This window comes from Sinocyclocheilus anshuiensis, unplaced genomic scaffold, assembly GCF_001515605.1.
Source record: "Sinocyclocheilus anshuiensis isolate Anshui unplaced genomic scaffold, SAMN03320099.WGS_v1.1 scaffold939, whole genome shotgun sequence".
NCBI classification, from domain to species: Eukaryota; Metazoa; Chordata; class Actinopteri; order Cypriniformes; family Cyprinidae; genus Sinocyclocheilus; species Sinocyclocheilus anshuiensis.
Window position 1 is genome coordinate 648,444 of NW_015544227.1, and position 12,599 is coordinate 661,042.

The 12,599-nt window shown below is 41.1% G+C and overlaps 1 protein-coding gene across 1 annotated transcript; it reads right to left on the bottom strand.

Annotated features, from left to right (window-relative positions):
* Window positions 1–835: 835 nt before the first annotated feature.
* On the bottom strand, window positions 836–1,834 carry LOC107697402 (olfactory receptor 1468-like). The gene has a single exon (XM_016498167.1). It carries the CDS (start codon window positions 1,832–1,834, stop codon window positions 836–838), a length of 999 nt encoding a protein of 332 aa, XP_016353653.1.
* Window positions 1,835–12,599: the final 10,765 nt, after the last annotated feature.

Here is a 12,599-nt window from a genome sequence, read left to right on the forward strand (position 1 = left end):
CTGAAATTGAACTGCTGGTTTTGTCTGGCCAGAGGAGAACTGGACCCCCGACTGAACCTGGTTTCTCCCAAGGTTTTTTCTCCATTCTGTCACCGATGGAGTTTTGGTTCCTTGCCGCTGTCGCCTCTGGCTTGCTTAGTTGGGGACTTATCATAGACTGAACTGAGCTGGATGATGACATCACTGAATTCAATGATGAACTGCCTTTAACTGAAAAATTAGTGCTTACTATTGTCATTTTGCATTATTGACACACTATTTTCCTAATTAATGCTGTTCAGTTGCTTTGACACAATCTGTATTGTTAAAAGCGCTATATAAATAAAGGTGACTTGACTTGACTTGACTTGTAAAACAATGTTTTGTCAAGTTGTGTTTTTTCTGCATTATGCTTTTTTGTCAAAAAAATTATGGATTGAACAGAAGATTCAGGATTCATGGTTCAAAGTTGAACATTTATGTTTTTTAATGTCATATAAGGATTACGTTCACTGAAGCACATGCCTGCATTACATGGTCTGGAATCACTCTCAAGAAAAAAAAATTTCACCCTGCAAAAGAAAGAAATACCTGATAATATGTCATATTACAGAATGGTGGGAATAAGTAAATTATAAGTAAACGGCAAACATATCACAGACAAAGAAGTGTTTCGAAAACCTTTTGACATTCACGGAAAAAACTGTGACAAAGGATTTTTTTATACTAGCATGTCTATTTTATACAAGATACAAGATGGACAGTCTCATTCAAATAGATAATGAAAGCAATCCAACAGTAAAATAAGTAAAATATAGTATTAACAACCTTTTAAATAAGTCCTTTTTGATCACTTTCAATTTCTTACACTGAATTTCATAATTTTTTCACTAGTTGTATTCACCTTACTGCGTTTGTACAGTTCTTTTATGGATTGCATGACCTCCTCTGTCTTTAGAGTGTATATGATGGGATTCAGCATAGGTGGAATTATCTGGGTCAAAGAATTGTTAATTATCCGGGCGTTTGGATGGATAGGTGTTGTGGCAGCGGCAATGTTATTACTTAAAATTGGGAGATAAAAAACTGCCACCAATATGAGATGTGAGGTGCAGGTTTTTATAGCTTTGATCCGATCAACACCATGAGCAATCTTAAGCAGAGCCAGAACAATGCAGAAATATGAAATGATGATCAGTACTGGAGGCAAGCAAATCAGGAAACCAAAGCAAATTTTTCCCATCAGTAAATTTAGGGAATTATCATTACAAGCTAGTCTACAAACAGGGCCATAATCACAAAAATAACTATTAACCACATTAGAACTACAAATAGAGAGTCTAGTCAGCAGACCTACATGTACAGAAAAATATGCCATAGACACAATCCACATCACCCCTATGATCAGAAACATGGCTGGTTTGGTTACAATGGCATGATACTGTAGAGGAAAACAAATAGCAACCAGTCTGTCATAAGCCAAGACAAGCAGTGTCAAAGACTGCAGATTCATAAAATTATATACAAAAAACATACTCACAAAGCACACGTCATATGAAATGTCATGGTGCCCAAACAAAAATGTGTCAATGATTTTTGGAATCAAAACTGAGCTTCCACAGAGATCAGAAAGGGCCAGATGGAAAACAGCAATGTATTTGGCTGTGTGAAGTCTGCGGGCCAAATATATGATACACATGATAAATGAATTCCCTAAAACAGTCACAAAATACACTAAAGCCAAGAACACATAGTAGTATTTTGCATGTGGAACATTAGAAAAGCCATTGAGGAAAAATGTTGCAGGACGAACAAAGGTCACATTTGCGGAGGAGTCTGACTGCATGGAGCTCATGATAACTGTTGTCTGGCTTTTTGTGTCACCTGTGATTCAATCCATTCAAAAACAGAGAATGTTCAAGTAATCATTTCATTTCCAGTCATGGAGCATTAATGAAAATGCCTTAATTTTCTTTGATATAATCATATTGAACATATTTGATAAGAGGCAGTAAAAGCATTACAGAGAAACAGAGCAGAGGAAACACATGGTTTATACTCTACCTTCTCCAAAGGTGCCACCATCTCACTATTTTACCAGCCATCAGATAAATATATAGTAGATCATTCTCTTGCACATGGGACTTTAGTTCATAGATCACCCCTTCTCCCAACAGATTTGAAGAAAAAGATGCAGGAGTAATGCTATACAACTGTATAGTTACTGTAAAGCTGTATAAAGAGGGACAACTTATGAAATTATGCCCCCAAAAATACAGGGGATATAGTGGGTCTGACTTGTATGTAGCCCACATAGCCATTTAAGTATTTATAGCAGTTAAAATTCTCCTTCTAAAAGATAAAGAAAATAAAAATAGTTCTTAATCCTTTTTCTAATTTTTGTTTCCCGTTCTTCCTTAATAAAGCTAAACGGGAGAGGACACACACACACACACACACACACACACATATATACTGTATATATATATATATATAAAAGCCCATTTATTAAACTCGACTACAGTTGAAATGCTCACCATCAGGGGGCGCAATTGAGAAGAAAATAAATGAACAAAGATTGTATCTTTTGTGGGTCATTTTAATAGAGGCCATATTCAACATGATTAAATCATTTGGGTGCTAAAATAGGCCAAATAAAACATAAATTCATGAATAAAACCAGTGATTTGAAGAATGCCCTAATCTTTAAATGTAATTTTTTTTCAATATTCAGCAATATCCTATTCATAAGCACTTCATTGTGAATACTGAATTTAAAAAAAAATGTCATAATGTTTTATTGGAGTAAGGGAAATCATGTTGGGGTTAAACAGAATCGGCTCCAGTACATACATTTTTTTTACACAAGCACGTTCGGTGTTGAGCGTAACATTGCTATAGAACAGTGAATCTCAACCTTTTGGCGTACCGGACCCCAGTCCAATTCAGAACCATCCTCAAGGACCCCCAGAACAAAATTGACTCATCTATGTATCATTTGTGTCTTTGTGAGGACCAAATACAGTCAAGTATAATTCAAGTTAGCTGACTTGTCCAGTATTTGGCCATATCATCAGCTATATTGGATTTTTCTTTCATGGGAACACGTCATGTCAAAATATACAAAATTTATACAAAAATTCATACTTTATACGGACCCCCTGGCCTTACATCAAGGACCACTAGGGGTCCACGGACCCCTGGTTGAGAAACACTGCTATAGAATATGTGTGAAGAAATGAGTGATTGTAGCTTTGGCAAACACAATGTTCATTAATCGGAACATTATGCAATATTTGCATTTCTGCGAGGCCTTTATCACCGGCTACTGACAATGCTTTCCCTACTGTAGATGAAGCCATATCCATGAGGAAATTTGTGGTGCTTTTTCACCATCGGTCTAGTGATGCAAAGTCCAATTCATTTCCACGAACCGGTTCTTTCGGACAGTTCAGATCAATGAACCGGTTCAAAGAACAAAAAAGCCTTTCAAAGCCTTTTGTTAATATCAGTTAATGATGTTTGTGGTCACAGTTTCATTCCCTGATCTTTCATATCGGATACAAGTCACGACTGACCAATATTGATTAGCCTACGCATAAACACGGATATGTTCTACATGTCTGAAGTATAGGCCTGTAGAAAGAATAAACTCACTGATTTTGCTTAACAACTTAAAATATAATCTGCATGCATGATAAACCATAGTAAAATTCAGGTTTTTCCATGTGTTAATAAAAACATTGATCTATTTAATACAATTATTCATAAGCATATTTGCAGTACATTTTATTATTAAAGAAACTTATTGCGCATGTGTCTGTAAAGATCTCATGTTACCCCTAATTCTTGTATATCCCTGTTTGTTGTGACTATTTTTGTTTGGTTCATTTGTATAAATGTTTGTTGTTTAAAAATCACTTTGGGTTATTTTTCCAAGTCTAAGGTGCACATTAGACAAAAGAAAAAAAGACACCAAAAGTAGTGATGTTACGTTCTGTGCCGAGGCGTGTGGAGAAATCCCGGCAGCTTTCAGTGAAGCGCGTATCGAGGCTTGTATCACTTTAGAGCAATGATGTAATTGATGACATCCGAAGCTTCGCATAGTCAGACTGGCGGTGCGTTCCAAACGGGATATATCGCCCTCCGAAGGGCACTTCGGAGTGAAAACAATCATGGCCGCCATATTGAAGATCATTCCAAACGAAGTGCTCAAAACTGGCCACTTCAAAGGGCCCTTCGGAATGAATGATTTCGAAGGGTACAACTGATGGACACTTCGGGCTCCCATGATCCTTTGCGCAGTTTCTTTGCATGATGACGGTGCCTCCGTGTGGGCAAGTGATGATGACACAGAAGCGCACTTCAAGAAACAGTTGTTTGGTCACCTACACCCTTCAACCCTTCGAGGCTCTCACTCCGAAGGGTAAACCCTTTGAAGGGATTAGGGCATAGGGATGAGCCCTATGCCCTAGGACAATGGAACGCAGGGTGGTTCAGGAAGCAGTTAGAATCTTGTAAATTCACAGTCCTCTGCCCTGTTAAACTCAGCCACTTTCCAGTTTTAGACTAATAATATTGGCCCTCCTGCCTATTATGAGCAAAGACTTGATTTACACACATTTGATAGCCCCATTCATTTCAAGCCAGTACGTTTATTATTACACAGTTATGCTATATTATGTTATACAATCATTATGAAATACACACTATATTCATATAAATAGATTAGTCTATGTGGAAATTGATTTTTTTCTTCACCGTTATTTCAAAGCCTTAACTGGCGCAAAACAGTGTAATCATATCCAGGGCCGGCGCCACGGGGGGCGTCTCACTCGGACTATCCCGCCCCCTCACTCAAGATGAGTGTGAAAATAGATTTTATTTATGAAATATAATGGTTTATTTAAAAAAAAAATACAGTTGCCAAATGCATAGGCTTTCTAGCATTAATATGATGCTACTATAGCAACAATTTAGGACAGTCCGTTTCACAAAGTCGCATTTTAATGGTTACATCTGACACACAAACTTTCCGCGCAAGTGGTTCAACTAAGAATGCAGCACTACTGAGTAAGCTAAAGGTATGATTAAATAATTCTTTAATGGTTAATAGAGTGCTAGATGGTCGTAGTTAGTTGATTATTTGTCGCTGTATTGTTATTGTTTATTGCTGTTCAAGTTGTCCTAACTTAAAATGATGCATCTGTTAAATGCAGTAGCCCCTCACTGCAGAACAAAGATCCAGTGGGCGGGGTTGGATCCACATCTAGGGGGTGGAGATGGTAGGTTTAGGGGTGGAGATGGGTAGGTTTAGGGATCAGGGGGTGGAGACGGGTAGGTTTAGGAATATGTAAGGTGGGAGGAGTTGGATCTGGATCCAACCTCGCCCCCTGGATCTTGTGTTCTGCAGTGAGGACCATCTCGTTAAATGGGTCGCAATGAATGTATGTCAGGGAATCGGTCGCAATAAGCTTGTGTTTCATTGTAAAGCAGACAAAATTAAGTATGTATGTCAGGGAATCGGTCGCAATAAGCTTGTGTTTCATTGTAAAGCAGACACAATTAAGTATTTCTGGTTGTGTTGGTATCACTTGTCTGTATTTCTGGTAAAACTGCTGCCTAAGACATTATTTCCTGGATGTCAGGTTTTCGAATTTGTTGCCTATGCGATTTTGTTTTATTCAATAGCTACTCTGCCATCTGTATTTGCTAAGTACCTTTTAGTAAGGTCATTTACTCAGAACGCATTTTTCATTCCACTGCGGTACTTTTCCATTGTATTTCAAACTAAATGCGCTACGGACATCTTTGAATTTGTGTTTGAATGTTGCGCTCGTCTCAGGTCTTTATAGCAGCTTGTCGCGCATAATACATCATTCTAAAACACGGCGCTCAAGTTAAAAGAAATTCAGCTTCTAAAAACACGTCTCTAGACTATGCGGTTAAAAAATAAAACTTCCACCTGTCTCACGACCAAAACACTATCTGTGTGAACCCAGTATTCTAATAGTAGCGGGCAGGTTTGTTTACGGTCCGACAAATACGTGAATGGGCCACAAGTTTGTTTTTTTTGTTTTTTTTTTACTTTGTGCTACTTCATCGCCCCCCCTTAGTTACCTCAGCCGCCCCCTCATCAGTGCTGCCCTGGTGCCGGCTCTGATCATATCACATCAGGTCATCTGTAATGTATCTGCTTGTTTTACACTCTTTGGCCACCAGGTGGTATTGTGAGCAAATGAAGCCTCCAGAAATTAACCCTTTTGTGAACCACTTGGATGAAAAGCTTCAATGCGTCATAAGGCTTCATCTCGCCATCACTAACCAAAAGTTTCCTTTCTTCATTTTCTTACCTTTTGTCTCGGGGTTCATGGCTGCAGCATGGTTCCGGGGTGGGGGTTTAAGAGGAAGTGCGGCTTTCTTGTTTCCTTTTTTATGCAATCAGGAGGAATTATGGGTAGTGTAGGCATAGTCTACTTACCAGTATGAGCAGGGGGTCATTGTTTCATTGTGTTTATTTGAATGTATGTATAAATTAGGGCTGCACGATAAATCGCATGCGATATTTAATGCACATCTTGTCAGAAAGCCGGTTCTGTAATCAGCGGTAAATCTCCATCACCTGCGGGCTTTCATTAAATATCGCATGCGATTTATCGTGCAGCCCCAGTATAAATGTATTGTTTTGTTTATTTCTTGCATTTATTTGGGTAGTATTGATTGTTAAAATTTATTTTGAATTTGATTTTCAATTGTTGAGTTTATCTATGTGTTTATGTATATGTATGATTTTTTTTAATTTTCCCTGTGAGTATGATTTGGTTTGACCCTTGAGTTTGAAAGGGCTCACTTCGTCTGTTAGAGTCAGTTCTGGTTGGGGCCTCCGTGAGGAGGATCACCACTAGTTAAAATTTATTTTGAATTTGATTTTCAATTGTTGAGTTTATCTATGTGTTTATGTATATGTATGATTTTTTTTAATTTTCCCTGTGAGTATGATTTGGTTTGACCCTTGAGTTTGAAAGGGCTCACTTCGTCTGTTAGAGTCAGTTCTGGTTGGGGCCTCCGTGAGGAGGATCAACACTAGTGTCCCGGGTTTGATCTGTTTTGTTTTGTTTATGTTTTTTTGTGAAATGCAAGTTTTGAGTAAATAAATATTTTATATTAACTGCAAGCAGTGTCTCCCCACCTTTGCTCTGGTCATGTCCCCACAGCGTCTCATTCAAGTCCCCGGTGATACACACACATGTGCATAATGTCAGCAACTCACTCATTAGGATCCTCTGTAATTTTCTGCAAATTTTGACAGTTGGTTGAATAGGCTCATTCGCTTCTTTTCGAGTCGCATGTGCTACTTCAGCTGTGCGTCTTGCATCATTAACCCCAAATTAATGTTTGATTCAATTCGATTTGTGAACCGGCTTGATCGGTTACCTCCCGAGAACCGGCTCAAAAAATTATTCATTCAAGAATCAGACATCACTAGTTCTAAGCGTAGGTGCACAAGGTGGCAACCATAGACTGTATAAAAACATGGACGTAGTGTCCATGACGTCACCCGTAGATTTCTGAGGAGCGTTTTTGAAGCCTAAAGTAGGCGGAGCGGGCCGTCACCATCTTGGCAGCGCGTCACTCCCGGATAATCGAAAATGGGCAAAGAGGCGGCAGCAGGTTGCTGAAACCACACCCACCTAGCTCAATGGTGGTGACAGCAGCGGCAATCCACCTGTCACTCGAGTGGCCATGCCCTTAATTATGCAGAACCTTAAGACTTAATATAATTTAAACGGATGAGTTATAAAAAAATTCACCCCCCTCACGGTTGTCATGAAGGGCAAAATTGGCTATATAGACCAAAATAATTTTTTGAACCAGGCTGTTAACATGTTTTTTTCTGCTGTGAAGTTGGGCATTTTAACATGGGGAGTCTATGGGATTGACTCCCTTTTGCAGCCAGCCTCTAGCGGCCAGTTGATGAATTACAGTTTAAGTCACTTCCGTTTTAGCTTCACGTGAGAGAGCAGGAGGTTGCCGCTTGGTGGCAACACAGACCCTCACAATAGAAAATGAAACATCTCTGGTTACGCGTGTAACCAGGGGTCCCCGTGGACACATTGGGGAATGCCGGTGGCAGGACCGGTGTCTGAAACAGTGTGAAAAAACTCCAATGCTATTGGTCCACATAGCCCATGATGTCATGGGTGGGTGCCTGGCAGTATAAATGGGCACCTGCTGAATACGTCACCAACTGTTGTCTGAAGGAGACATGAAACAGGCAGGCAGAAAGCATGGCGAGGGGACGCAGTGTCTCATTCCCTCTCGGGGAAAACCATGGTTACATGTGTAACCCAAGACTTTCCCCTTCCAGGGACACATTGGGGAACTAAATGCCAAGTAAGTAAATACTATACCATGCCGAGGCGTATGCCTGTCCACCTGGTGAGGAGCACCAAGGAAGTGACAGACATACACCTAACCTTTCCTCAGAAAGGGGCCAAGCCAGTGATGCCCCGGGCCGCTCACATAACTTGGCAGAAATGGGGAACCCAGCTTCAGATGAAAAAGGGGGCAACCACCACCAAGTTAGGAACACAGCTATCCTCAGATAGCTATGCTATGTGAGTAACACTATCCAGAATAGATAAGACCACTAGAAGCCTCTAGATGGGAACTCAAGGAGATACTACTTAAAGGCCCAGGTAGGGGAGAGTAGCTGAAAACAGCTATCCTCAAATAGCTATTTTCTAAGGGTCTTATCAAAGGCTCATAGACCAAAGGTGTAGGTATAAGCTACATGGCTAGCCTCAGAGAGCAATCTAGTAAAAACCCTCCCACAAAACTTCCCAGACCACAGAGAGTGGGCTATCTGCTTACAACCCTAACAGGAGACATAGCACTGCCTTGGCTAAGGCTCATGGAGTCTGCTACTTAAAAACCCTAAGTAGGGGAGCAATCACCAAGCTAGCACATAGCTATCCTCAGATAGTCATGTTTTAAGGAAGGGGCTACTAGAAAAGCGGACCCACTGAAATCGCCCAGATCACCAGCAGAGGGCTGTCAGCTTAAAAACCTTACAGGGGAGACAGCACTGTTTAGGCAAGGGCTCAAGGAGACGGCTAATTAAAATTCCTAAGTAGGGGAGCAGTCACCAAGCTAACACATAGCTACCCTCAGATAGCCATGTTCTAGAAAAAGGGACTCTAGGGACTAAAAAAACAACTAACCTCTGTATTTAAAGCTACTCGTCCTGCCATAACCATGGCTGGAGTATAACCACCTTCAGATGGCTACTAAGCAAGTCTCTAATCAGTGTCAGTCCCAAAGAGGCTAGTGAACCACCATTGTTATTGACCAGAAGCTCACATGAGGGAGATCCGGACTATCAGTAAATGATTCACTAAAGAGCGAACACATAAAACATCATTAGTCCAGAATCAGAGCCTGATGAATGCAGTGGCCATAACACTAAAGGGGGAATTGATAAGGCTGAATATTGCCCAGACCATAGAAAGTGGGCCATCTACTTAAAACCCAAACAGCACAGTCTAGGCAAGGCGCTCAAGGAGACCACTACTTAAATAACCTAACAAGGGGAGCAGTCTCCGAGCTGGAAGATATCCTCAAATAGCAGATTCCTAGACAATGTTTCAGCTCTTACTTGAGAGAGCTTGTGCCAAGGGGAACCCAACCTAGTCATAGAAGCCAGGCTAGAACACAGCTGCCCTCAGATTGCTATATTCCAGAGCAAAGTAAGTTTGAGCTGCAGCATAACTATCCACAGACAGCTACACTCTGAGCAGGGTCTGTTCACTTAAAGCCATGAAGAGAGGGAACAGACTACTCAGCCCAAACTTAATAAGCGGGATTCAGAGGGACTGCCAACTTAAAAATACCCAGAGACCTGGGGAGGCAGCCCACTCCTAAACCCATCCGGCTTAACACAGGAAGGGACATTCCCCATAATCAAGCTGGGAATACAGCTGTCCTCAATCAACTATGTTCCAAAAGTAATGGGCCATCCACTTGAAAAACCCTAACAAAGGGGGGAAAGCCTACACTTGGCATGCGCCCAAGTCTCTTTGTTTAAAGTATACTCCACGTCTCCTCGTTCCTCGCTCCGCGCTACCTCACAGTAGCGAACGTGACAGAATACCGGACCAGCAAAAAGTGAGCGGCGCCTCTTCTCCCCGTGCTTTTTTTCTGTGTTTGAAAGTGTTTTGTTTTCCGTACGCCTGGGAATTCTGCGGGCTCGCCGCAGCGACAGCGTTGGACGACGCCACCATCAACTCGCTGTTCTGGATCGGGGCAAATTACTACCGCCCTGTTGACCTCCCAGACACCACAGGACTAAGCTGAAGGGAAGAGAAGCCCGCCGGCCATTCCTCAGTCAAGGCCGCCAATCGCAGCACTCTCAAGCCTGCCGGCTGTTCCTCAGTCAAGCCCGCCAGCCTCGCCGATGTCAAGTCCCCTGGCCGCGCCGTTATCAAGCCCGCCGGCCGCGCTGTTCACCCTTAACCAAAGGAGGAGGATGAGGAGGAAAAGACTGTTCTCAGCCCTCATCCTAGCCCCTGAGTCAGCTCCAGTGTCGGCTCCCCCAGAGGGCTGTAGTTCCCGAGTTTAGCCCAGAGAGAGCTCAAATCCCTGAGTTTAGCATATTGCCACCAATATGAGATGTGAGGTGCAGGTTTTTATGGCTTTGATCCGATCAACACCATGGGCAATCTTAAACAAAACCAGAGCAATGCAGAAATATGAGATGAAGATCAATATCAGTGGTGTAAAAATCAGTAGACTATAGCAAATTTTACCCTACAAAATATTTACAGAAATTATCATTACAAGCTATTCTATAGATAGTAGGGAAGGGAAGATTCACCGATTCGCTCGGTGCATTGGCAAAAAAAGTTAACGATGTGATGCATCAGTTTAAAAAGTGTGCATCGGATACAAGTTGGCATTTGTATCGCGATTCATCGTTTCTAACATAAAAACCGATTTATTTATATATAATTACTAGTGGATGGCTACACTTTTATTGTTTAGAAAGTGACCAATATTTTATATGTAAATTGATTTCTCCTCTCGAAACTGTTTCTCAAGCGCGTTCTCTCATCACCGCTGCGCGTGAATATGACGTATCACAACAACACTACAGAGACCTGAGGAAAAGCTGGGATTAAAGTCCAAAATCTGACTTGAAATAACCTAACAAATCAATCGGGGCTAAAGCAGTTCCATAAACGACAATGTAAGTTCACACAATCTAACTAATTTGTGGACGCTTAATCTTAGGCCCCGATCACACCGTTTTTAGGTGCGAGGCGCACCGCACTGCCTTTTTCTTGGTGACTTTTAAAAAAAAGTGCAGTGCACTGCTTTTTTTATGTTGCTAGGCAACCACCAAATCAGCTGTCCTGTCAGTCTAATCAAAGGATTATAGCGTGAGCGCTCTAAAATCTTTGGTTTTTGCTGTTAAGTAAACTGTCATATTAGCAGAAACCTTAAAATACAGCTCCGGGTAACCCGCGACAGACACCAAAAGTTTCTCCTCCATCATTGCAGTTTCCGGCCTTTCTAAGCAACGTTAAACTTTCGTCTCCACAACGGAAGGCCCACCTCTCCATTCATGCGATTGGACAATGGAAAAAAACGCGAATGACGTCGAGCACTTTTTCTACTCAGAGATGCTTTTTTTTCAACTTAAGGCGCTCAGAGCACTCCTGCAAAAACGCGAGGCACACAGGGTGCATAAACAGCGAGCAGAACGCTCACTGCCAACCGAAAACAATTTAAAAAAGGCACCTCTCACTGCAAAAAATGCGTTCTGTCTGATCGGGGCCTTAAGCAGCCCTTAATGTCGATCATGGATCAAATCGATCCACCATGGCAAACAGCGAATATATTTGTGCCGTTTAATGCATTTGAGACGTTGTCTTTTCCTCGGTGCATAACTGACATGTCACAAGTATATTTTTCCTCTGTAAATGTTAGAAAGTCATGCAAATATATCAATTTTGCTTGCTGTCAGGAGTGGGTGACGCATACGCGAGTGAACTAGCGCTGCTGCGCACATGCACGCTAAACAGACAGAGCGCAATAATTCTGAGTCAAATATGCATTTTGCTAAAATATTCGTTGTTGGACATTAAATGCGCCTTTTGTAAAATTTTATACCTACATATAGGTGTATTCTTATGATAGCAGTAACTGTAAAGGGACTATAATGGGTAAATAAAATGTAAGCTAATACAGTCCTAATTTCTAACCTTACTACTTAATTACTACTTAATGTGTGTTTCTTGTAGCAGTTAAAATGTAGTTTTAATTTAGTGATTTTAACTTTTAGTTTAGTGATTTTAAAGCTTTAAAGAGCAATGTTAGATTGTAAAGTTCTAATGCTATCTGTTCTAACTATAAAAGGTACAGCTGTCATAAAACCAGAGAAAAAGGCTGCATGGCTATGATAGTATGTGAGAGAGTCAGTGGTAATATCACTGCATTCCTATTGTTCAGTGTTAGAGGAGCTCAGCTTAGTCTGACAGTTTGCCTGCCCTGGACCAGGTTAGCTTTCCAGCATAAGTTGCCACAGTGACTGATTTTGATCTTTGTTAAATTTGTTT